Genomic DNA, 27,876 nt, shown 5'->3' with positions numbered 1-27,876 from the left:
CGGCGCGCGCGGCCCGCGCGGCCCAGCTCCCTGGCGGATTGCGCTTGCCGCGCTGGAGCCGCGCCCCCTCTCCCGGGCAAAGGCCCAGCGCCAGGATTCCCGAGGCCTCGCTCGCCGCAGCTCTGGCCTCTCACCGGCGCGAAGGCGGGGCCGGAGGCGGGGCCGGCGTGGCGGGGCGGGGCTCGTACCAGTGCCCCGGGCTCCGCCGCAGCTTCGCCCGCAGGTCTCGCGGCAGGCGCGTGGCTTGGCCGCCAGCTCCGGCCCCATGGCAGCTCTAGGCTCCTCGGCTGAGTGCGGCTACATCCGTACAGTCCTGGGCCAGCAGATCCTGGGGCAGCTGGACAGCTCCAGCCTGGCCTTGCCCTCCGAGGCCAAGCTGAAGCTGGTGGGGAGCAGCGGCCAGGCGGTCAAGAGCCTGCGGATCCAGGAGCAGGTGCAGCAGACCCTGGCCCGGAAGGGCCGCAGTTTCGTGGGCAACGGTGAGTGGAGCCCCGCTGTGCCCTGTACCGCCCCCACCCTGCTCCTTATCCCTTCCCTCCCCCTCCCTCACCCTCAGCGCCCAGTTGCTTCGACTCGCTTCTTCCTGAGGGTGCGGAACCTGGTGTTCTGCCCACCTGTGGGTCGCCGGCCCTTTGTACGATCTGTCGCGCCTCCAGACTCAGACCAGCTTACTTTGGGAAAGCACTGTTTTTAAAAACAAACTCTTACTCAGATGTGTCGTATATGTATCTACGTATATTAAGTGTTTATATATATATATATATATGAAAAGAATTCAGTCCAAGATTCCCTTTCTTAACCTATTCCCCTAGGCCCCCCCGCCCCCACCCCCACCCCAGGGGACTTCATCTGGAGGCTCCGGCAGTCTGTAAATACTTTGAAATTCTCTGCAGAAATTTGGTATGATCATTTTTCTGGGAGAAAGCGCCCCTAGGTTTTACTAAAAATTTTTAAAGGATCTATGACCTCCATAAATATTTTTAAAAAGAAAACCTGAAAACAGTGGCGCTCCTACAACCTGTAAATTGCGATTGTGGTGCTTCGCCCAGGTACTTCGGAGCACTCCACCCAGTGTACTGAGCGAGTGGTTGATCTAGGAAGTGAAAAGATTGGGTAGGAGAGTTTGGGCTGGGGAACAATCACCCCACCCCACGGGTGACGAGGAGGAGAAAGAAGGGGACTTTGGCCCCGCCGGCAGCAGCCCCGCCGGCCTTGCTGCGCCCCGCCAACGCACTCGTGAGCACAGCGCTGGTACCTACGAAAAATTAAACTTGGAGGTGAACAGAGTTAAAACAACACACACACACACACACACACACACACACACACACACACACACACACACACAAAGAACACTATATTAGTAACTGATAGTCAAAGGAGGTGGAAGGGGAAGAAGATGGCAAACCAGTTGTGAAAATTAGAGAACGTGAAATATCATTTCTCTCCTGCTAAAAGTCAGATGATCAGAGCCACTCAGTAATTCTTTTACTAGTTGTTTAATTTATTTTTTCATTATAAAAGTATTCTAGGCTTATTATGGAAACGAGAGGAAAGAAATTAAACAGTTAAGTTGGGTTATCAGTTGTTTCCTGCAATGTTGAACTGTTTCTCTAGGAAGTTAACTTGAGAAATGGCAAATGTAGAACCCATTAGGAAAAAGAAAAATGCTTGCAGATCAGATCAGAGATTTAAAACAGCAGACCCTGCGAAGCTGTATTGTTTTACATTTATGTAAAAGAATTTTAAAGGATCAGGCAATCAATATTTACATACTTGAAAGGTAAAGAGATGTTTAATAATTACAGTTGATGTAATTGTGTACCTACTATGTGCCAAGAATTGAACTCTGTGGTTTGCATTCATTATGTTACTTATGTTTCCAGAAAAAAAAAAAAACTTGTGAGGTAGGGTGCTTTAATCCCCATTTTACAGATGAGGAAACGAAGCAGTTAAGTAACACTCAATTTCCCACAGGTAGTAAGTAGCAAAACTGGTAGTACTTAAACTCCCAAGCCTGAATTTTTAAACTACTCATCAGCTATATTGTTAAGCTTTTTGGTAATTAATAGAAAGTGGGATTTTAATTAAACCTTAAGCCTCTCTAAGCCCCCATCCCATTTTCCTTTAAATAAAACTGAGATAGTTCTGAGAGAGTGGGGAGGTCTCAGTGACATAGAACTGCCACAGCACATGGAAAAAAGAACGTATATTTACATTTAGGAGTCTGACTAAAGACCCTAGGACAACTGAGGTCAATTTTTGACCAGTGGAGTCATTGCACCCCTTTAGTCTGTGCAGGTCCAGTGCCAAACTGAAACCAAATTAGCTGCTTCTGCATAGGGGAACACAAGGGATGCACCTGAAATATCCTTTCTTACCCTCTGAGAATGGCTGGCTAGGAAGAGCAACCAGACATCAACTATTCAATAAATGCAGGGAATGAACAGAAGGAAAGGGAGCATTGCCGAGCATCTGCTATGTGCCTGACCCTGTTCAAGAATATGTTTGCATTTTATTATATCCTTAAAACAATTATATGAGATAGATATGCAGATCCATTTCACATATGAAGAATGTGTCAGTCTCTCAATATTTATTGGACGCTTAGTCCCAAACCCACACATGATTTGTTCTCTTGACAATGGCACATTCATGTTGTTTGGTGAATTCAGGAACTATCAGGTGAGTCTGTTCTTCACGCAGGGCACTATGCAGGTGCTGAATTAAACATACACTCTCCTTGCTTTAAAGCAAGGAGTTCAAAGTCTGTAGAAGGAAAATGCTCTCTCTAAACAAATGCGTTATCAAATAAAAAATGGTAAGCTACCCAAAGGAAGAAGAGCCAACGAATTATAGAGTTTAGAAGAATGAGTTAGACTACTAGCTGAAGGGAATTTTGAAAAGCTTCTTGGAGGAATTGGGATTTTAGGTCTCAAAAATTCAGTAGGATTGGACAGAGGGAAGGGTTTGGAGGAAGAGCATTCTAGGAGGGAACAGCAGGAATATTACACAGTTCACAGAATTGATATCGTAGATAGAACAAAGGGCACTGTCATGATGCTTCTGCTCCAATGCTTAGGGCAACTGCTTGAGTCCAACTAAGAAACAAAGTGTTTGAAATATTTTTATTGCAACAGGAGCTTCCCAACAAGCTGAAATACACTCAGCCTACACAGAAGTGCAAGCCAGGCAGAGAGATAAGGCAACAAACAACACCTATTTACTTTAAACCTCAGCTTTCTGAGACTCAAAGGGGAAATCAGCTTCAAAGGAATTTAGCGTTAACACACCATGGAACAATTACCAGGGGTGATTTGTGTATGTTGTTTAATTAAAGTTCTTTGAAAAGGTTTGGGGGCTCCTAATGGTTGTGAGTATTGTTTTTATTATTTCCGTATTACTATCCTGTCTCTAAAGTTGAGACAGACAGGCAGTTGTTGAAACAGTGCTGGCCTGGAAAGAATCCTGTATCAACATAAATTCCGGGAAGAAATGACCCTGGTGTTAACTGCTGTTAGCTCCAGGGACCTGGAGAATTCTGAATTGTTGACATACCTGTAAGATTGAGGCAGCAGATAATATGCTGAAAACAGGGATGAGATAAATGTGACTGATTTGTTGATAAATACCCTGCAAGGGTCTTTAAGCTGTCAACTTCTCTCTAATGCCTTTATATAAGTGAATGGTTTTCATTGTAAATTACTCTAACTTTTGTTACTTTAGATTGTGTTGAACATTTTAAAATTGGCTGTAACTCTTGGGGACGGGGGAGTGGGGGGCGGGGGGGTGGTGGTGTGTGGAACAGAGGTGTATAGCAGCACTGTGAGATGAGTCTGTATTGTAGGAAATTTAAAAAATTCTTTTATAAAAGTCACATAGAAGACATTTAAGAATTGCAAGTACAGTATTAGCAAAGGGAAGAATTTTTAGTGTCCATATTCTATTTATTACATTTACTTTGAAAGTACTACTACTTTACTTATTACAACAGTTCCCCCTTGGGTGCCTGGGTAAGGAAGAAAGTCATGCTTTAAATTATTGTATGTATACGATACGTATAAAACACAACGAACAATATCCTAATAAAATTTGCAGCTTCTCTGGAAATCAGCCAAAGGCATGCTGTTTACTTAAATGGTTTTCCTGGCCAAGATATTTTGAATATCTGTAATCAGAAAGAATTTTGGAGAAAAGACTGAAAATTGGCTAAGGTAGCAAAAAATGCAATTAATAGGTATTATTTGTGGGGCAGAGGCCCGGGGTGGGGTGGGGGGGAGTTAGACATTGTTTAAATCCTGTATGAATTATTTGTTGCCAAAAAAAGGAATGCCAGGAATGAAGCAATTCTGGAAGCGAGGCGACTGGTCATTTAGAAAGCAGGAGAAATCAAGAGAGAAGGAAAAAAAGTTAGATGGTGGGGTGGCAGGGACATGGCCATGCTGCTGTGATTGTAAAATGTCAGTAGTGCTACATGATTTAATGTACTTCCTTGTCTGCCAGTGTCTAGCAGATCAATTGCAATGACTTAAAAAAAAAAGTGCCTTTTTTTTTTTTTTTTAGAAATTCTTCTGATTATAATAAGTCAAAGGAAATAGAATGTTAACAACATGGTGATTACAAAAAAATTAACTCCCCTCCCCTAGAAATGGTGAAAACACATCTTTTATGGATAAGGTCTTGAGTGAAGGCGTGAGTAGGGGTGCTTCAGAATCAATGGAAGTATTAACAGTGTTTGATTATAAAAGTACATTGCTCTATGTGTCCCAGATAAGGTGCAAGAAATTTCCTTAAGAGAAAACAGCTGTTCACTTAGGCTTTTTAAAAGACTGAATTAATGTTATTTATGCCCTGTGTTAGTAAGTTCCAGTCATGGGAACAGCTTACTTGAATTAGATATTCTAGGTATTTGTTGTTCACATTGGCTTATTCTCCTAATTGTTTTGGATATCAGCTTTAAATTTTTCCCCTATGTGTTAAAATAAGGTCATACATATTTACTTTATTTTATCTTCAAATAGTCAACATTAATTTTACACTCATTGAATTTCTGGTCTGATCAATAGAAATTATTAAAAGCTTAATTTTTTTCTTTTCTGAGAGCAAGCATATTATTGACAACCTATCTATGATAATAATGTATAACAAATATGCTGCTAAAACCTCTGGAATTTATATATCAGACTTGATTAATATTGTCTGTAATAAGATCATTTGATACTATCTCAGATGACATTCAAGAATTTTAAGTTATACAATTCTGAGATAAATGTTGGACTCCAACTATTTTGTGCCAGCACACAAATGTATGAAGACATAAATACCATACTCCTTCTAGGGAAGTAAACAGTAAAAGGAGTGTTGCAAGTGGGAATAGACACAATTAGTAGAAAACTTAATCTTTGTGCTAGAGTGAGCCATCTCACTTCCCTGACTTATTAATATAAGAACAATAAGCAGAATTTCAGGTCTTCTTATAATAGAATGATTGAAAAATCTATTGTGTATATTTTGTGTTATGCCATTAATGGTGATTGGATATAGGACGTAAAAACAGTTTGCTCTATTCTTAAGTGCTTAAAGATGAGCTGGGGAGCCCAATCAATATGTAGACTTAAATGAAAAGGCATATTTAGAAAAAAGGATCTTGAGCATTTGAAAACACAGCTCACCATTACCATTAAAAGAATTCACATATTTGTTTTCTTGGAGTAATCAGCTTTAGGCTTAACAATATTAATTGGCCAAAGCATCATAATCAAAGTTCTGCAATTCCTTGATATCCAGAAGAAAATACTGCTCATTAGAAGCTTAATAAATTATTCCCACTTTATCTTAAATCTCACTAATATGTTCACAGGATACGGGTGAGAAGGATCACATCCGAATTATTGTATCTTGATTACCTTTTTCTTTGAAGGAGGAAAATAAATGGAAACTTTTCTTGACAGATCATAGGAACTTATAGAATACCAAAATATTGCAGATAAAACACAAGCCATACAGATAAGAGAATGACAGTAAATATATATTATGCAGATGTAGAATCAACCTTGCCACAACGAACATAGTCATCTTTTCTAATCACTTAGCGTCTGCCTGCATTTGGGGGAAAATTTTTTTTCTCTCTATATTCCCAGAATGACAGAGAAACAGTAGGAAATATTTGAGCACCTTCCATCCACTCCAAGACAAAAGCATACATGCAACTATCATCTTCACATTTTGGCTCCACTGTGGTAATCCACAGGATAGATGTAGGCCTGAAGGATTAAGTGCAAACTGAATGTGTATAACTAGGATATTTTTAACGTACAAGGAAATATTGACTAATCAACCATTAATTTGTGAGGTGCTGATGAAGGACTGTGCCAGAAATGGTAGTAAAATATGTGATTCTTTATATCAAGAAGGTAAATCTGGCCTCACTCCAATTCATTCCTCACCTAGGTAGTAAACTTTCTAAAATCTCAGCACATCATTTCCTGATTTAAATTACTTCGGTCTCTTGCTGTTCTCTATAGGAGTGAAATTCTTATTCAGCATGGCATTCCAAGTTCTCCATGCCTGCATCTTCTCAAACTGGGTCCTATCACCACTACTCCCACACCCAACCAAACACCAGCGATTTATCTTGCTCGATTCCTATCCCTACCCCCTACTGCCCTCACTCGCCTCTCCCTTCTTTTGGCTGGGTTAACTCTTAAACGCCACTCAAAACTCAGTTCAGTTGTGCCCCTGTATAGGCAGCCGTCCCTCATCCATCCTGATCCAAGTTAAAGATTTGATCACTGTGATGCGCACAAGATGTTTCAGTAGGGGAAAAACATGAAAAAATGCAGGGGTTTTCTGAAAATACATTTGGCAGATTTGGTGAATTTAAAGAAGGGACAGCAGTTATGTATCAGTTGGGAGAGAAGAGGTTAGTACTGTCAAGTGAGGGGCAGTGGAAATATCATGTCTTGAGTCATTACAAAAACCTATAGCAAGTTTTTAAAGCAAAACGTTCTTTAAATTCATCTTTTTTGACTATTAGTTGCATCACTGTGAGTATAATGTGCTATTTGTCATTGTGGTTCTAAAGTTTTACAAGTGATCATTATGAGGTATCTCAGAAAATGAATTGGCAAGAATGCCAAAGTAAGGTGATAAATTATAGGAATTCATATAGATTTAGAAACCTCCAGGGTGTACCAACTTAGTGCTTTACTAGTGTGCTAAGTTACCAGTTTATAATCACAAATTTTATGATCACATATTCTGGCTACTCAAACAAAATACATGATATAGACACCTGCAGTATAAAAGGGCCTTTTTTTTTTTTTAAGGGCCTTTTAAATATGTGTTTTGTGGTTATCTAGAGCAGTAATTTGAGGATTACCCCCAAAATGTCATAAACTGATGTCATAAACTGCATAAGAGGCTCCTGAAAAATAAGGACTTCTGGTGGCTAGTTAGTATATTATTAGTGGGTGATAGCCATTGACTTAGTGACACAGTGGCACATGGAGTGTGTGGACCTTTTGCTAGGATTGTTGGTCTGTCCCTGGCATATTCAACTTTGTTTGAAGCCAGCTCTGCTCACCACTGTACTACCAACACTGACTCCTGGCATATTCCACTTTGTAAGAACTCATAGCCAGTACTTTCCAACTGTACACTCAGTACACTGAGTTGTTCCTCATGGTTGATTATGTGAGTTTCTTAACTGGTAAGTTACAGCACTGCACATTTTTTGTTAATTTTTCAATAATGCAAAACATTATTAGGCTTTGGTCTGCTTTAAAACAATTTTTCACTATAGTTTTTTAAGCCAACAAATTCCGCTCCTCTTCCAGCCTGAGCAAGTGCTTACCTGAGTTGCACACAAGGTTGTAGAATTGCGGTTTGTGTGAATATCTGATCATTTTTCTTAGAAAGTAAAAACAGAAGAAGATAAAAGAAATATATTTTTTTTAATGTTAAGTCCAGGAAAATGAATTCTATGTTATATGCCCACACAGGCAAAGGAAAATCCTTCACCAGCTCAGGAGTCCTGTTGTATGGTTCTTGATGGGTCCTTACATATTTTGTGTTTTCTTTTAAGTACCTACTTTTGTTAGTAAATTATTTTAAGGATCCATTTAAATATGAATTGCTATACAAATTCCTTCTGATAAGTTTCAAGAGGTCACGTAGTTAAATCTTTTTAAGGTATATGGAGAAAGAGAGCTGTTGCTACCCAGAGGTTGCTGTGAAAAGACCAAATACCAGAAAGTGATAGCTTTCAGAGCTTTCAGACTTCCAGAATCTAATCTCTTTCCATCAAAAAGACCATTGTGAATCCACACAGTGAAGGCAACTGCTTGTGATTGTGAGCACAATAAATTGTAGCATTTAAATCAGTACTGGTAGTGAACACATACTGATTTCTATGCATACCTGTTTTCACGGGAATTTCTTATACCTCCATCTCTACACATTCTCCTTTTAAAGCTCAGTGTGAACCAAATCAGTTTTTCACCTATGCTCAGAGAGTGCTAGATGCTTGAAAGAAAAGATGCTTCTCTGAATGTGAATGCTACTCTCTTCTCTCTAATATAAGCAGGTTATTTAAAGGTCTTGTTTGTTTGTTTAGCAACTCTCTATCATCTGCTTACCATAAGGGAAGCTGTATTTTTAAACGTGCCCAGATACCGGTAATGGAGTCACAATAGAGGCTTGTCAATTTGATTTCATAACTATATTAAATTTAACCAATTGGGTAATAAAGCTGGTCACAAAAGCTACAAAGAACTGATTATGGAAATTAATTTTCTATTTTTAACCCTAACAATATTTCATTATTTTGGACAACACTTGCATAGATGACCAGAAATCAAGATATTTTCCCACGAACAGCTGCTTAGGGATCACATCATTCAGATTAACATTCAGAATTGGAAAGAGAGAAAATTACATTTCCCGTGAGGTCTGCACCTCTGCAGTCTTCTGAGCAATTTGGAATCCTTCCATCGAAACCAACCCCCCTCGTTCTCACCCTTCCACCCTGCCCCCACAATTGCTTTGACCTGAATTGCTTGTTATTTGAGGAGGATGGAGTTCTGTAACTGCGTCCTGCATTTCCCTTAAAGTGGGCTCCATAGATGTCCACAGTGTTCTTAGAAGAAAAGGTGTGGATAATGTTGCCTGAGTCAATATTATTAATAATTTGAAATAGTCCCTAAAAATCATTGCCTTCTTTAGGAGACAGCAAAAGCACATTATGCAGCGTGTAAGTGAAATGAATGACCAGTTAAAACCACAAAATGATCATCCTCAGTGGCTGGGTCAATCAAAAATAACCAGAAAAAGCCAAATTCAGTACCCGAATCAAAACTCTTAGATACAACACTGTGTAAATTAAAGCATGCAAACTAGTTTATCCCTCTTTCTACAACAGATTAATTCATGAAAATGTGTGGAAAACAGATTTTGTGACCCAAATTCTTTTTTAAAACCGTATCTCATTTTTGCATGTTGCTTTACAATTTTAAAAGTATTTGAATGTATGCTTTCTCAGGTAAACCTCTCTCTCAGCAACTCTGTTAGTAGGTGGAATTATGGGAAATAAATCTAGGTGATTTGTCCAGACACACGGAAAGGAGTAGAGTTGGAGGCTCCAGACCAAGTCCACAGATTTCTTCAGCTTAGGGAAGATACCCACATACTTCTGTGATGTAAGCAAGCCCTTTGAAATATAGTCATGCTCTAATTTTCCATGTTAGAAAATATGGATTTTTATGTTGGATTTATTTAAAGCAGTATGTGCCTGTATGTATAATATGTTTTTGTTGCTTTCTTATTTCTGTTTTTGGAGAAGGGCATGGCTGAGTTATTTTATATGTTTAACTGTCATATTATTATTTGTTTTATTCTCCAATTGAACAGAAAATAATGACTTGCCTTAAAGAGGTTAGTTTCCATTCTGATTAATATTTATTTTTTAATTCTACCCAGTTTAAAATTTCTTTAAAATCTTAGAACACAGCTGCTAATTCATTAATCCACTATACTGATCTCAAACTCAACGACTGCCTAGGCAAATTAATCTGCGTTATTTGTCGTTTAAGATTGGCGTTTTAACTAGAGAAACCATCTATTGAGCCATCCTGCAGGTTGACTATCAGGAGTCACAACTTTCCTTGAACAGGAAGAGTGTCTGTGGTTTAAAGATCTAATCTGGTTTTATTCCCTGTTACCAACTACCTTGTAGTTATTTTGGGAACCAGTAAATGGGTCTCAATTCTTTCATCTGAAAACTGAAGGAGAAGCTTCCTTTTAAGGATTTATGTCAGCAAATAAAGAACTTTTACAGAGTATTTGGAGTTGCCCAGGTAAAGGTTCTAGAGGAAAGAGAATGACTGTTTTTGGTTCTCATTAAAAAAAAACTCTGATAATAATAATCTCTCCAGGGTTTTGATAAATGGCAATTTCAGAAGAGCCACAGTGCAGTCAAATAGTAGAGATCAGTGGAAAGGATGAGCCCAGAGTTCAAACCCGATATTAAATCTCTTCACAATTTGAAGCAAGTAATTTGTTTCCCTCTTTTTTTTTTTTTTGTTTCCCTCTTTTTTAAGGGACATGCCAATAGCTAACTCTGCATCACAAAGTATTGAAAAATAAAATAATTTGAGCTCCTTAAAGAAAAGTAGTATTGAAATGTAAGGAGTTGCTTTAAAATGCCTTAGCAGCCTCAGCAACAACGTGAGTTAAAGAATATAAACTAAACATTTAGCCTCCCTTCCCACACCAGCAGGACCCTTGCAGCCCTGCCTCCCTGATAGCCTGGGGTGGGGGTGGGGGTGAGAGAAGGAACAGTGGGGCCCGAGTTGGGGACTACCGACAGCCTGGGCAGCCTCAGCAGGAGCCTCAGGCAGGCATTGAGAGCTACTACTTAAGCCTCTCACAGCTTTTGCTCTGGGGTCGGACGGAAGATTCCTTTCCCTTATTCAATGTCCAGGTTCCAGGCATCCTCTGTCATTGAAGTTAAAAATTAAGGAGCTGCCTGACCTTTTGCTAACCCTTGAGAAGAAATCAGGCCCCTGGAAACAGGAGAAGACTGGCTTGACTCAACTCTCTTGGTCTTTAGGGTGACAGTTACAAGCCTGCACCTGCCTCCGCCAGGAGCCCTTGAGGCCTGAAACTTGTTTACCAGCCAGATTATTTGGCTCCAGGAAGTAACACACATATACAAACATAATTTGAGATGGATTCATACTTTTTAGCTCTCTGGCAACAACACTCTTCATTCCGCCTCTACCTCAAAATAACTTGTGAAAGTATTGTCAGTTAGACTCTATAACAATTTATTGGAAAAGTATGTTGCTATGTTCCAATTGTACTGGAAAGGGTCTACCTGTGTTGTTTTATTCCCAACATCTTTCACAAGTCTCTCAATCCTGCAAGAGTTGAGTATTTTATTTTTTCCTCTGATTTCTAAAAGAATGCTACGTGACAGAGTAATTTTGGTTAAAGTTAGGGAACTAGAAATTACCTAGGTTTTAGAGATCTTTTATTATTTTGATTAGGCTTTTTTTTTTTTTGTAGGGCAGTGGGAGATCGCAAAAGAACAAACAAAAAGCTGGGAGCTTTTTAAGCTCAAAGAGGAGCATTTTAAGACTTGCCTCAGTTGAGAGTCCCTGCAGGCCCCACAGAGCTGAGCAGGACGGGCTGCCTCCTGTGCAGTGTCTGCAGGAAAGGGCTGACTTGTTATACCCCAAACTAAGAACTAGCCGGCAATTTGTTTGTGGTGTACAAGTTGATTCTCTCTCCTGCCTAACTCTCATGTTGCTAAATGCCTCAGGCCCCGGTTTGGCATTTTTCAAACTGATCCATGTTTTCTTTGACCACACCACCCATTATATTTATTGCCTTCACCTACATCCTCTCAGGAAGCTTCAGAGTTTCTGCCTTGGCTATTCCTCTGACTTACCGAACTGTTAACTGTAATTAACATTTTTAGATTTTTGTGAAAATCTCCTCTCTCCTTTCTTCCCTTTTCTCAAAAAAATTTTTTTTAAATAAATATTTTTAATTTTAATTCAACTTTTAGTTTGAAAAGCTTGTGGAGAATGTTGTCATAACCTGCAATCATTTGCCATATCCAAGGGTCCTGTTAATAACCTAGCACTTAAAAAACACTAATGTAAATCTAGTACTTGTCATTGACCTTAATTTTTTTTAAATAAATTTATTCATTTATTTTTGGCTGCGTTGGGTCTTCGTTTCTGCGCATGGGCTTTCTCTAGTTGCGGCAAGTGGGGTCTACTCTTAATTGCGGTGCGTGGGCTTCTCATTGCAGTGGCTTCTTTTGTTGCAGAGCATGGGCTCTAGGAGCAAGGGCTTCAGTAGTTGTGGCCCGTGGGCTCAGTAGTTGTGGCTCGCAGGCTCAGTAGTTGTGGCACACAGGCTTAGTTGCTCCGTGACATGTGGGATCTTCCCGAACCAGGGCTCGAACCCGTGTCCCCTGCGTTGGCAGGTGAATTCTTAACCACTGTACCACCAGGGAAGTCCTGACCTTAACTACTTAAATTTAAAATATATTATTGTTATATAATATTTACTGATTGGCCCACTTATTTTAATATATGCTTGATTACAGGAAATCTTCACCGAACTAGCAGTGTTCCTGAGTATGTCTACAATCTACACTTGGTTGAAAATGATTTTGCTGGGGGCCGTTCACCTGTTACTAAAACGTATGACATGCTAAAGGTAGGATACCAAAGAATATAACCCTAGTTACCAGGTTACCAAGAAAACATTTTTAAACTTCTGTAGGTTATTTTTTAATGTTTACTGTTCTCAAGTATTACCATTTCCTAAATGAATTATGAGAAGTGGACACTGGAAACTTTAAACTATTAAATCCTGGTGCAAATAACTAGACAACCAAGTCTTATTTAAAGACAGATTTTACCCAGAAAGGAGCTGACTTCTCCGTGTGATTCAGAGAAACCAACACCTTGTGTAATAGTCCTAGAATAGTTAATCTTCAGCAAAGATGAAAACTGATTCATGCCTCATTTAAACTTTATTTCTCTCTTGCGCAGACAGGTACAGCTGCCACTTATGAAGGTCACTGGGGGAGAGGAACTTCGCAGTACAGCTCTCAGAAGTCAGTGGAAGAAAGGCTCTTGAGGCAGCCTCTGAGGAGACTTGAGATTTCCCCGGACAGCAGCCCTGAGCGGGCTCAGTACACACACAGCGAGCACCAGTACAGCCAGAGAAGCCAGGCCGGGCACACCTCGCGGCAGCAAGAGAGCAGGAGGTCCACGCTTCTCGCGCCACCTCGCTACGCCCGCTCAGAAATTGTGGGTTTCAGCCACTCCGGGGCGGTGGGCAGACAGCGCCACTACGACTCGTACAGGCGCTACCAGTACCGGTCTGTGAATGACGCCGTCTTTGACGGCGCCCAGGTCCACCCGGTGGTGCTCACGTACCCCAGGCCTGGGACCAGCCACAGCCTGGGCAACCTCCTGGAGAAGGAGAACTACGTGACTGCGGGGCCCGCCGCGGGGCAGGCCAGGCCGGCGTCCGTGCAGCCGGGCACGCAGGGCCGGGCGGCGCGGTCGTCCTGGCATCAGAGCTCCTTCCACAGCACCCGCACGCTGAGGGAGGCCGAGTTAGGCGGGAGGAGGACCCGCATGACTGTGGGCCAAGTGGCAGCAGGAGGAAGTGGAAACGTGCTCGCGGAGAGAAGCACTTTCACCGACGCGCAGGCTGGGTGAGTCCCCTTCTCAATCTGCAGCACAGTCGGTGCCAGCACATTCTGTTCCCACAGCTCTTACCGTGTGAGCTGGTGCTCCTGGGGCTGCAGAGAAAGGCTTCCAGAGATAAGTGATTAAAACAATGACTTCTCAGGCAGCTGCCTAATTGACAGATTAGCCTGTTTGCCTCAGGGACAGGGGCCAAGCTACCTGCTTGTATGGCAGCTCGGCAGGGGAAATGTGACTTTTAATCCATCTGTTCCAAATTAGATGCTGGCTAAAGGGATGGCTGAGGGATGGCTGCCCCTTGGCTATATGAAAATATGCTTTGAATGAGAGCTAACTCCAGAGTAGACCAAGAAATGGATAATTGCATGCATCAATTATTCTCAATCATTCCTTGAAATAAAGGAAGGAAAAAGGCAAAAGTGTTTATTCCTGGTGCTAAGAGTGAACCTCAAATGCTGTTCTGATAACACTACCACAAAAAGATGGAGCTAAGCAAAGGCAGCTAATTTCTAGATGTCTCTTCCTTCCTTTGATACCTGATAATTTTACTTTTTGATTCTGGTATCAGTGATTGGAGGGATTTTGTTTTGCAATACTGAATAATTAAAATAATTGAAGTTTCAGAGTCATTCCTTTGCCTCTCCTATTTACTTTATACCTTGACTAATCTAGTTTTTGGAACTTTAACCTTTATTCAAGTTTAATGGTGGAACACAAATTTCTTAAACTGAGGAACTCACTAAGAGAAAGGTTAAGAAATGGATGGATGATTACATCAGTAACTCCCAAAATAATGATGTGGTATCATTATGGTAAAACATTAAATACATGACTTTTTAAAATTTCTAATGGAAGTTGTTACCTTTAATCATCCCTTTAAGTGAAACTGTGCAGTATACTCATTGATTAGGTAGGCACTGGTGAGAAAAGATGTTAGGGCTAATCTAATCTTGAAGCAAGCAATATTTTTTATAAAGCAAAATTGAGCATGAGACTTCCAACATTTCTTGTAGAAAGCAGATCTTTGTCAATATGGACACATAAAGAAGAAAAATACATGAGGTAATTATGGAGGAAAAAGCTGGTCAAGTCTTTTAAATGGATAATTCAAGATGTATTAAATGCCTACTGTATTCTAGGATTTGAGTCAAGCACAGTTTTTTTTTTTTTTTTCAAGCACAGTTTTAACAAAATGATTCTAACAATAACAAAACTATTGTGCCACGCTCTCCAGCAACCGGCATTCTTCTCTTCTTGCATCTCTGTGTCCCCACACTGCTTCCACCACCTTGTCACTTCCCAGTCTGTCATCAACCCACTGCAGTATGGCTTTAGTCCCCACCATTTCACTGAAATAGGCTCCCCACAGATCTACCAATGATTGCCTTAATGCTACATCTGAAGCAGTCCTTATATTACTCAGTCTGTGGGCAGCATTTGACACCACTATCTGTGAAATTCTCCCTTCCCTGGGTTGTCGGGGCACCAGCTTCTCCTGGTTTTCTCTAGCCATGTCTTAGTCTTCTCTGAGAAGACTTTTCTGCATGCCCAAGGAAGTCATCTTCATCAACCCTTCTCTTCTGGTCTTGGTGCTCTTCTAAAGAGGCCCTGTGTACTGCACTTGTATCCTGTGATTCCCAGTGTTTTATTTTCAGCTCTGTCCTCCATCCTGAACTCTAGATCTGTATGTATTTCTAACAAAGTCATGGACTCAGTATGTTCAAAACTAAATCTATCAGCTCTTCCCTACCCTCTACTTCTATCTTCTCATACTAAAGTCCTAAATTTACGTCCTATCTTTACAAACCTGGGAGTCATTCTTATCTTTTCCCTCCATAGTCACATATCACCAAGCCATATTTTATTCTCCTTAATGGGTCTTAAATTTTTACCCTTCTTTCTGTGTCTATTGCATAGGTCTCTCTGCCTCTGGTCTTGCTCACTCAACCATTCTCTAGGACCATTAGAATGGTCTTCCCAAATATGATGATTCCTCTCTCCAATTTATAACCTTCCCATAATTCCACCAAATTTTTGTGCTTTTTATCATGGCACACAAGGCCCATGTTTTCAGCTATGCATATTACTCTAGTCTCATCTCTTTCTACTATCCTCCACCTGTCATCATCACCTTCCCCAAACACATCCCCAGTCAAACCACCTCGAACCTCTTTTACTTCCCTTAATGGAAAATATTTATTTACATATTTTCTTTCTCTCTTTCTGCCTTCCCTACTTCTTTCCTTCCTTTCTTTCCTCCTTCCCTCCTTCCTTCTTTTCTTTGTCTATCTATCTATCTGTCTCCTCCCAGTAGCTTTGGCTGGCTACTCATGATTCTGGATCTCAGTTACCACCCTTTCCCTGACCACTCCCCTCACAATCTAGTTTAGGAGCCCCAGATAGCTGTATTGTGTGGGTGTGTCTACCAGAATAGTATATTGTGGTTGTTAGTTTTCCTATCTGTTCCCCTTCTAAATTCGAGTTATTGTTTTAATAGGGTGGATTTTATTACAATAATTGATCATATTTCAAAGACTAGAAGGAATACTTGTGGTCAAGAAATTTAAAATAAAGGGAAAGAATTCTATTCTTGATGATTCCCAAAGTTGCCATCCTAGAGACCAGAAATCATAGAAATGAACACTTCTTGAAATTTTTGCTATGTATGGAAAGGAAAGGGCGTCAGGGATATTTCCTATAATGATCAAGGTGGCATCCATATCTGATTCTCTTCCTCCTTTGGTGTGCCCCATGGCTCATTTCAGTTCCCCGGGCTGCCCCCTGAGAGCTCTGCCCTTGAGAACACACACTCTGCTCTCCTTTGCCTTGCAGTGTCTCACATTTCAACCTCTATCCAGTCCCTATACTTGGAAGCTGCTTTTTTATGTCTAGTGAAAATCCCACATGTAAGGAAGTGTTCTTTCATATTTGTGGAACGTTCCTATAGAGTAGTTAGGTAAAACTATAAAGCTACATAATGACACAGGTATTAAACAATGGATCTTTGTTTCTAAAAGAAGAATGGCTGGTCAGTTTCTAATGCAGCTGAAAATCAAAACATTGGAGTAAAGAGAGATAGTGAACAACTGTTCTAAATCAGACTAATGAAAAAGGTTTAAGAAATCACCAAGTAAAACACTGTAGATCAGTTTTACTGAAAATATGATTTCTGTACCTATGGAGGACTGGTGGTTCAGCAAATGAATATTAGGTTGCTCCAGTGTACCCAACACTGCAGTAAGCACCATAGAGGATCCGTAAAAAAGAAAATAAGACACATCAAGTGCTAGATTGTACTAGTGTCTATAGGAATTCAGACAACAAAAGAGTGATGTATTAGTAGAGGGAGAGAAAGGTGAGAGACTTTATCTCTGGTAGGATCACCAGTCAACTTTGTGACATAGAGCAGCACAGAGCAGAAAAGATGTCATAAAAACTTCCCTTCACATCCTCTTAATTAACAACCTCTCTAGTTCTTTGATTCCTCAGGTCTCTTTTAGTTATATCTTTCTTTCCATTTCCATTTTTAACAGCCCAGTTCACAACTTTATTGCTTCAGCTAAGACTCTTGTAGTGCCCTCAAAACTGTGTCTAGAGACACATATCCACTCCAAAGTCATCTTTCCAAAGCAGTGCTTTCATCACACCTAAAATCTTTTTGAGGTAGGGTGATTTGCATTTCCTAAGCATCTGACAACACGAGGGAGCTCTTCATTCATCATCTGGTGTTTGCTTGGCCTTCAGAGCTATTCTAATATCTGGGAACCAACCTAGGGCAGGGCTGTATTATTATTGGCAGGAATGCGGTTGCTGAGGGATTGCACACCTAAAAACAAGGACCGTTTTTAATTTTTCGTATAATATCTCATACTCTGACCAGTGATATTTTACACTGCTTCCTCTTTACATTTTTGTAAAACATATAATTGATATCATATTAACTAAAGTTGTTGAAAAGACTCACTTCTGGAGAATCTGCTCAGTGGATAATGGGGCCGAGGAACAACTGCTCATCCTGATGCTTCCCTCCCCAACCCCATCTCCCAACCCACATTTCTACAGGCTTCAAGAAATGTTTTGTGAGTGAGCAGAAAGGGGGGAAAGAAGGACGAAAGGGAAGCAGGGAAGGAAGTAGGGAGGAAGAGAGATTGAGGTGAAACCAGGCAGGACCCTGCAGGGCCTTGCCTGGGTGCAAAATTCCCTCCATATCCCACGTTTCTGGTTTGAAGAAAGGCTTTTGTCTCCTAGGCCCTCTCTGAGTTCCAAAGAGCCGGGTCAAGTAGTTAATGATTAGAACATTGGAGTCACAGTACTCCTACTTCATCCTGAAGGGATATAGATAACAATCTAACACATATCTCTGAGTTCTGCAGAAACTAGGACCGCCACTCATTGTGGATAGTGACTATGTGCTGACCACCAACACCTAGACCCCATACTGGTTGGAACCAGAAGGTTGATTGTTGAGATTCCTGGAACATCATCCTGTTACCTCACCACCATCAGAAGAACGTCCACAATCTGATCAGGCACCCTGCAACCCTCACTCCTAATTTTGCCTTTAAAAACCCTTCCCTGGGGCTTCCCTGGTGGCGCAGTGGTGAAGAGTCCACCTGCCAGTGCAGGGGACACGGGTTCGAGCCCTGGTCCGGGAGGATCCCTCTTGCTGTGGAGCGGCTGAGCCCGTGCACCACAACTACTGAGCCTGCGCTCTAGAGCCCGCGAGCTACAACACTGAACCCGTGAGCCACAACTAATGAGCCTGTATTCCACAACTACTGAAGCCCATGCCTAGAGCCCATGCTCCGCAACAAGAGAAGCCACCGCAGTGAGAAGCCCACACACAATGAAGAGTATCCCCCCCACCCCACTCACTGCAACTAGAGAAAGCCCGTGCAGCAACAAAAACCCTAAAAATAAATAAATAAATTTATTTTAAAAAAAACCCAAAAACCCTTCCCTGACAGCCATCCGGTCTTTTGAGCATGAGCTGCCCATTCTCCTTGCTTGGGTGCCCTGAAGTAAATGCTGTACTTTCCTTCACCACAACTCTGTGTCATTAGATTGACTGCTGTGTGTTGCACTAGCAGACTCCAGTTTTGTTGGGAAACGGGAGGAGTGCTATGGGAGAATAGAGGAGGAAAAGAATAGCTCTATCTGGGAGTAGGGCTACAGGAAAGATTTCACAGAAGTGATGATATTTGAATTGAGTCTTGAAAAATTAAGAATTAGGTAGAAGGGGGGCTTCCCTGGTGGCTCAGTGGTTGAGAGTCCGCCTGCCGATGCAAGGGACACAGGTTCGTGCCCTGGTCCAGGAAGATCCCTCTTGCCGTGGAGCGGCTGGGCCCGTGAGCCATGGCTGCTGAGACTGTGCGTCCAGAGCCTGTGCTCTGCAACGGGAGATGCCACAACAGTGAGAGGCCTGCGTACCGCCAAAAAAAAAAAAAAAAAAAAAAAAATTAGGTAGAAGGGTGGGCTTTCTAGAAAAATCAGAGAGAGTGGCTTGTGAAGAGGCGTGCAGTGTTTAGAGAAGGATTAAAAGTCTGGTGTGATTGGAGGATGGGTTAGTCCATCAGGGGAGGGAGAGGAGATGGGGTGGAGGATGGCAGGAGATGGAGTCAGACTGAGGTCAGAACATATGCCATGTTATAGAGTTGGACTTTACAGACAATAACAAAACAGGAAATTGATGCCCTGACAGCTGTGGCAGACCTTCTTGTTGAGGAAGTCTTCGTTATGTTTTGGAATTGTTTTTAATGATAAAGTAAAGTAGCATTAGGTTGGCTGGTAGTGAATGCAGAAGTTCTTTGTGAATCATGTTCAGGAATGGAATTAATTGTTGGTGTTAGAGACTTGGGAATTCAAACTTTCCTGAGTCATTTATGACTTACGAAGTACATTAATGGCTGAATCTTGAAAAAAAAGAAGTGTTAAACAGGAGGTTATTCTTAGGTTATGAATGATCTTTCATTAGTTTAAACACCTGTAGTGGTGGATGGTAAAAGACTTAAAACTAATTTCACTTTTGATTTCCCTGTAAAGGAATTGGAGTCCATGCATATGAAATATTTCCATCTCTTTTTTTTAATAGATCTTTATTGGAGTATAATTGCTTCACAGTACTGTGTTAGTTCCTGTTGTACACCAAAGTGAATCAGTGAATATGCATATACCTGTCCCCATATCCCCTCCCTCTCGAGCCTCCCACCCATCCTCCTTATCCCACCCCTCTAGTTCATCGCAAAGCACTGAGCTGATCTCCCTGTGCTATGCCACTGCTTCCCACTAGCTAACTATTGGAAAACAGGATGGAGGTTCCATCTCTTTTTAAAAGGGTGTTTATATTAAATAAAAGTGATTCAAATTCTAGTTTTAGTGAAAATAGCCTACATTTTTACCAATTAACTTGATTGCTAAGTCCCAACAGTTAAAAATATGAGATCATTATATAATTCTCAGTATAGATGCCAGAAGTGCTTCATTTTTAATACCCTTATACTCATGAGGTAACACTTCTGTGTTTGAACATGTGTTTCAGAAGCAGTGGAAATTAGTTTTTAGTCATGAGGCCCATTACTCTTATCCTCACCTGTGCCACACACACACACACAGCCATTCACAACATACACATGCTCACCTCTGTACACAGGCGCATGTATTGGTGGGTTAGCCAGCTGTAAGAGAGAATTTCCTCACAGTTCTTGCTAGCAGGTACTGGAAAATTCCCTCCCATAATGTCTTAGGAGTCTCCATTACCTGAAATGAATCAGGTGTAACCTTCTTTGAAGCCAAAAAAAAGTCCTAGGTTACCTTTAAAGCATGTCTTTAGCCACAGTCCTAACGTGTTGCCATCCTGAGTATGGTTTCTCTGAGGCAATACTTAAGGAAGTGCAGATGTGCAAAAGAAAAAAGGAAGTGCACATCTACCTTGGTAATAGGCTACCTAACCTAGTCACCCTCTAGGCAGAAGTAAAAGGGGAGGAAAAAAATGCCACTTCTGTGAGGCATTTGGGAGCTATTGTTTTACACATAGCAATTTTATTTGTTCTCTATAAATTATCCTGTCAGTATCAAACTGAGTCAGATTTCATAACACTACACACCTGCAATTAGTAGAGGACAAAGTATGCTACTAGATAGATGTAAACTGAATGTCATTACAATGGCAAAGCAAATGGTAACAGAATGTTTATAAAATTGTCTTTAAAAAGGGCTTTTTATTGTTGCATGTAATCATTACCTTTCCTGATGGATTCTGTCACACTAGCATGACTTATTTTAACCAAACAAACTCAGTTTTCCTGGCTTGTACTGTTTACATACTACTATATTCATCAAATAAGAGCACTTTTAGAATGCTTCTTTTAAAACTGATTTTCAGGTGAAATAACAGATTTTGAGCAGCTGGTGAGAAAAATCTAATGATTTTTGAGGGAAGGTGTTTAACTTACAGGTGTGACATTACCAGGGTAGGAATAATTTTTAATTTCTGTGACCAAATTTCTTTTAAATTTCATGTAAGATACATGTTTATCTTAAACAGAGTTAAGTTTCTTCTCAATTCAGTGATATCTTTAGAGGCTAGTCTGACCAGAGCTGGAGTGTTTCTGCTGCTAGCTTCCTATACCTTCTGATCTCAGAGGCTGATTATTCCTCTGGCTGAAGAGGAGGCAAGGCTCAGACGTTCTAGGTGCTTCACGATATTAGCCAAGTCATCTCTGGAGGATCAAGTTGACAGGAGAGGGCAGGTTTGGAATTTTGCTGAATCTGTGACTGTTTGTCTAGGAATGCAGACACGGAGATGACTCTGGAGCGAGCAGTGAGTATGCTTGAGGCAGACCACATGCCGCCGTCCAGGATTTCTGCTGCAGCTACTTTCATACAGCATGAGTGCTTCCAGAAATCTGAAGCGCGGAAAAGGGTGAGCATATCATATTAAGTCTGATGTAAAACTAGCACACTTTCACATCTATTACGGTGATACTGCAAACTGAAACCAATTTTAATTTATTTTAATTTTTGAAAATCTTCATTGAGTTATGTCAATCGTAGCTCAATTTTTAAAATTAAATAAATAAATAACCTTTATTGAGACCTTTTAATTTAAAAGGAAATATACACTGATTGCCAAAAAAAATTTTCCTGCAATCCAGAAACTTAGAATGTAAATCACTACACATACCTCTCCCGTCTTTGTCTGACCTTTTAGAACCATCCCCAGAGATAATTGTTTGTATCAGTCTGTATAGTTTCAGATTTTTCTGAGAGAGAAAGGGAGTGAGAGAGAGAAAATGAGTGTACATTTTAGGCTATTATTTTCTATGTTTAAAAAAATATATTAAATGTAAGCAATGTGGTCCAATTTTTGTTTTCCTTAAACAATTTCTTTAACATATTACAACAATGGATAGCTTTGTACATGTATCTTCTGGCATTTCCACCAGTGTTGCTATAGGACAGATCCTCCAAAATGGAATCAATGTTCGTTTTCAAAAGTGGTACATTTTTTTTTTTTTTTAACATCTTTATTGGGGTATAATTGCTTTACAATGGTGTGTTAGTTTCTGCTTTATAACAAAGTGAATCAGTCATACATAAACATATGTTCCCATATGTCTTCCCTGTTGCGTCTCCCTCCCTCCCACCCTCCCCATCCCACCCCTCCAGGCTGTCACAAAGCACCGAGCCAATATCCCTATGCCATGTGGCTGCTTCCCACTAGCTATCTACCTTACTGCGTTTGTTAGTGTGTATATGCCCATGACTCTCTCTCGCCCTGTCACAGCTCACCCTTCCCCCTCCCCATAACCTCAAGTCCGTTCTCTAAGAGGTCTGCGTCTTTATTCCTGCTTTACCCCTAGGTTCTTCATGACATTTTTTTCTTAAATTCCATATATATGTGTTAGCATACGGTATTTGTCTTTTTCTTTCTGACTTACTTCACTCTGTATGACAGACTCTAGGTCTATCCACCTCATTACAAATAGCTCAATTTCGTTTCTTTTTATGGCTGAGTAATATTCCATTGTATATATGTGCCACATCTTCTTTATCCATTCATCCGATGACGGGCACTTAGGTTGTTTCCATCTCTGGGCTATTGTAAATAGAGCTGCAATGAACATTTTGGTACATGACTCTTTTTGAATTTTGGTTTTCTCAGGGTATATGCCCAGTAGTGGGATTGCTGGGTCATATGGTAGTTCTATTTGTAGTTTTTTAAGGAACCTCCATACTGTTCTCCATAGTGGCTGAACCAATTCACATTCCCACCAGCAGTGCAAGAGTGTTCCCTTTTCTCCACACCCTCTCCAGCATTTATTGTTTCTAGATTTTTTGATGATGGCCATTCTGACTGGTGTGAGATGATATCTCATTGTAGTTTTGATTTGCATTTCTCTAATGATTAATGATGTTGAGCATTCTTTCATGTGTTTGTTGGCAGTCTGTATATCTTCTTTGGAGAAATGTCTATTTAGGTCTTCTGCCCATTTTTGGATTGGGTTGTTTGTTTTCTTGTTATTGAGCTGCATGAGCTGCTTGTAAATTTTGGAGATTAATCCTTTGTCGGTTGCTTCATTTGCAAATATTTTCTCCCATTCTGAGGGTTGTCTTTTGGTCTTGTTTATGGTTTCCTTTGCTGTGCAAAAGCTTTGAAGTTTCATTAGGTCCCATTTGTTTATTTTTGTTTTTATTTCCATTACTCTAGGAGGTGGGTCAGAAAGGATCTTGCTTTGATTTATGTCATAGAGTGTTCTGCCTATGTTTTCCTCTAAGAGTTTGATAGTTTCTGGCCTTACATTTAGTTCTTTAATCCATTTTGAGCTTATTTTTGTGTATGGTGTTAGGGAGTGATCTAATCTCATACTTTTACATGTACCTGTCCAGTTTTCCCAGCACCACTTATTGAAGAGGCTGTCCTTTCTCCATTGTACATTACTGCCACCTTTATCAAAAATAAGGTGTCCATATGTGCATGGGTTTATCTCTGGGCTTTCTATCCTGTTCCATTGATCTATCTTTCTGTTTTTGTGCCAGTACCATACCGTCTTGATGACTGTAGCTTTGTAGTATAGTCTGAAGTCAGGGAGCCTGATTCCTCCAGTTCCTTCTTTCGTTCTCAAGATTGCTTTGGCTATTCGGGGTCTTTTGTGTTTCCATACAAATTGCAAAATTTTTTGTTCTAGTTCTGTGAAAAATGCCAGTGGTAGTTTGACAGGGATTGCATTGAATCTATAGATTGCTTTGGGTAGTAGAGTCATTTTCACAATGTTGATTCTTCCAATCCAAGAACATGGTATATCTCTCCATCTATTTATATCATCTTTAATTTCTTTCATCAGTGTCTTATAATTTTCTGCATACAGGTCTTTTGTCTCCTTAGGTAGGTTTATTCCTAGATATTTTATTCTTTTTGTTGCAATGGTAAATGGGAGTGTTTTCTTGATTTCACTTTCAGATTTTTCATCATTAGTATATAGGAATGCCAGAGATTTCTGTGCATTAATTTTGTATCCTGCCACCAAAAGTGGTACATTTGTGGGGGAAAAAAATCATAGTTCAAAAAGGCATGCAGTGAAAAATAAGTTTCTCTCCTACTCCAAACCCCAGTCTACCCCCCATTTCCCTCTTTCTCTCTCAGCCTCCCATTCTCATTCCTCCTCCCTCCCTCCTTCTCTCTTCGTCTCTCTCATCAATTTTGGGGTATCTTTCCAGAGATAGGTTATGCATGTAGAAACAATTATTGGATGGGTTGGTTGAATATCCTTTTTTGTTTAAAATAAAATCACAAATGGTAACAGGTTATTTATAGTACTCAGTACTTTATGTATTTATCTAACACTATATCTTGGAAATCTTCAGTATTTATTAGCCCTACTTCATTCTTTAAAACTGCCACATAGATTTCTCTTGTATAAGTGCACCAATTTTGTTTGTTCAGTTTTTTAACAGACTTGCTAAGGTTCAAAATGACAAAGTTTTGACATATGTTTTGATACTGTGAAACCATCATCACAATCAATATAATGAGCATATCCATTACCTCCAAAGTTTCCTTGTGCCCCTTGGTAATCAATACATCCCACCCCTACACAACCCACTTCCAGTCCCAGGCAACCAGTGATCTGCTTTCTGTTACTATAGATAAGTTGAATTTTCTAGGTTTGTATATAAATGGAATCATATTAGTAAATATGCATTTTTTGTCTGGATTCTTTTTTTTTTTTTTTTTATGGTACGCGGACCTCTCACCATTGTGGCCTCTCCCGTTGCGGAGCACAGGCTCCGGACGCGCAGGCTCAGCGGCCATGGCTCAGGGGCCCAGCCGCTCTGCGGCATGTGGGATCTTCCCAGACCGGGGCACGAACCCGTGTCCCCTGCATCGGCAGGCGGACTCTCAACCACTGCGCCACCAGGGAAGCCCTGTCTGGATTCTTTTACTCAGCTTAACTTAAATCTTTTAAGATCCATCCATGTTGTATGTATCAAAAGATGTGTGTGTGTGTATGGCTGAGTAGTATTTTGTTGTATGGATACACCATAATGTGTTTATCTATTTACCTGTTGATGGACATTTGAGTTTTGGCTTTTACAAATAAAGCTGCTATGAACACATGTATACAAACAAATGTTTTAATTTCTCTGGGGTAAATTCCTTGAAGTGGAATGCCTGGATGATATGGTAGTTGTATGACTTTTTAAGGAGTTGCCAAACTGTTTTACAAAGTAGCTGTACCATTTTATATTCCCACTAGCAATGTATGAGAGTTCCAGTTCCTCGATATCCTAACACTTGACATGGTCAGTATTTATTAGAGCCTATAGGTTTGTAGTAGTATTTCACTGTGGTTATAATTTGCATTTTCCTAATGACCTGTGATGTTGAACATCTTTTCATTTGCTTATGTATCATCTATATACCTTCTTTGGTGAAATGTGTTTCCAGATCTTTTGCCCATTTTTTTATTTGGGTCTTTTGTTTTCTTATTGAATTCTGATATTTCTTTATAGATTCTGCATATAAATCTTTTTTCATATATATGATTTGGAAATATTTTCTCTCAGTTGTGTTTTGTTTTTTCATTCTCTTAACAGTTTTTAATTTTGATGGAGTCTAATTTATCAGTTTTTCCTTATGGGTCATACTTTTCATGGTGTATCCAAGAAACCTTTCTGTACTCCAAGTTCACAAAAATACTCTTCTATATTTTCTTCTAGAAGTTTTTTAAGTATAATATTTTATAGTTGATCAACAGTCCTTTTGGGGTTAATTTTTGTATATATTGCAAGATGTGGACCAAAATTCCTTTTGTTAAAATATATGTATATGCAATTGTTTAGGCAGGATTTGTTAAAAAGACTAGCCTTTTGGTACTGAGTTATTTTTGCACTTTTGTTGTAAAGGAATTGATCATATGCATATATGTGAGTTTATTTCTGGACTATGTATTCTATTCCATTGATCTCTGTCTATCTTTTTTTTTTTTTGCGGTACGCAGGCCTCTCACTGCTGTGGCCTCTCCCATTGCGGAGCACAGGCTCCAGACGCACAGGCTCAGTGGCCACAGCTCACAGGCCCAGCCACTCTGCGGCATGTGGGGTCTTCCTGGACCAGGTCACGAACCCGTGTCCCCTGCATCGGCAGGCAAACTCTCAACCACTGTGCCACCAGGGAAGCCCTATCTTTATACAAATACCATACTGTCTTGATTACCATAGTTTTATATTAAGTCTTGAAATTAGGTAATGTTAGCCCTCTGACTTTGTTCTTTTTCAAGTTATTTTGGCTATTCTAGGTGTTTTGCTTTCCATTTGAATTTTAGAAATGAGCTTGTCAATTTCTATATTTTAAAAAACTGCTGGGATTTTGTTTTGAGGTTGCATTGAATCTGTAGATCAATATGTGGAGAATTGACATCTAAACAAGTCTTCTGACCTCTGAACATGGTATACTGCACCACTTACTTAGGTCTTCCTTAATTTCTCTCAACAGTGTTTTGTGGTTTTTACTCTAGAGATCTTTCATTCTTTTGTCAGATCTTTCCCTAAAGATATCATACTTCTAGATGCTTTTATAAATGGTCAAGTTTTGTTTTTCAATTTCAATTTTTTGTAGTTCAATGATAGTAGATAGAAATGCAGTTGATTTTTTTATATGTTGGTTTGTACCTGTGTTATTACCTAATTCACTTATTAGCTGTTGTAGCATATTTGTAGATTCATCACATTTCTACGTAGAAGGTCATGCCAACTGCAAATAAAGACAGTTTTGTTTCTTCCTTTCTAATCTGGATGACTTATATGTCTTTTTTTTTTTAATTTAGTACTGGCTAGAACCTCCAGTACAATGTTAAAAAGAAGTGAGAGTGGACATGTCCTGTTCGTGATTGTAGGGGAAAGCATTCAGTTGTGCTTACACTATTAAGTCTGATGCTACCTGTAAGGTTTTTTTTTGTTGTTGTTTTTTGAGGAATTTAATCTGGGGTATTTTTGTGGTTTTTCTTTTCTTGCTTTTTTTTTTTTTTTTTTTCGAAGAAAGGGAAAAGGCTGATACTTTAGTATTTTTAACAACAGTTTTTTCCAGCTTTTTGTTTTGTTTTTTTAATTGAGATATAATTGACATATAACATTATATTAGTTTCAGGTATACAATATAATGGTATGATATATGTATATATTGTGCAGTGATCACCACAATAAATCTGGTTACCATTTATCACCACACATAGTTACAAAATTTTTTGTCTTGTCCTGAGAAGTTTTAAGATCTACTGTCTTAGCAACTTTCAAATATACAATACAGTATTATTAATTATAGTCATCATGCTGTACATTACATCCCCAGCACGTTTGCACCTTTTGACCCCCTTCACCCATTGCACCCTGCCCCAAACCCCCTCCCCACCTCTGGCAACCACCAAACTGTACTCTGTACCTATGATTTTCGGGTTTTTTTGTTTTATTTGTTTCTTAGATTCCAGATGTGAGTGAGGTCATAGGGTGTTTGTCTATCTCTGTCTGACTTATTTCACTTAGCATAATGCCTTTAAGGTCCATACATGTTGTTGCAGTGGCAGTAATTCCTTCCTTTTTATAGCTGAATAATATTCCATATATATATATTTACACACCACAA

At 39.9% G+C, this 27,876-nt stretch overlaps 1 protein-coding gene across 2 annotated transcripts in view; it reads left to right on the top strand.

Annotated features, from left to right (window-relative positions):
• Nucleotides 1-265: 265 nt before the first annotated feature.
• The window catches only part of PKP2 (plakophilin 2), a gene marked incomplete at its 5' end in the record, with an annotated part of 86,579 nt that continues 58,968 nt past the window's right edge, over nt 266-27,876 (top strand). For both annotated transcript variants that reach the window (XM_082665859.1, XM_082665858.1), the window contains 4 exons: nt 266-479; nt 12,623-12,735; nt 13,074-13,747; nt 21,525-21,660. In XM_082665859.1, the coding sequence (XP_082521985.1) occupies nt 266-479; nt 12,623-12,735; nt 13,074-13,747; nt 21,525-21,660 (1,137 nt within the window). The remainder of the gene's footprint in view (nt 480-12,622; nt 12,736-13,073; nt 13,748-21,524; nt 21,661-27,876) is intronic.

The sequence above is a fragment of the Grampus griseus genome, assembly GCF_964374135.1.
Source record: "Grampus griseus genome assembly, chromosome: 11".
In the NCBI taxonomy this organism is placed as follows: domain Eukaryota; kingdom Metazoa; phylum Chordata; class Mammalia; order Artiodactyla; family Delphinidae; genus Grampus; species Grampus griseus.
The sequence above is the reverse complement of the archived record's forward strand: the minus strand, read 5'-3'. Positions and strand labels throughout refer to the sequence as shown.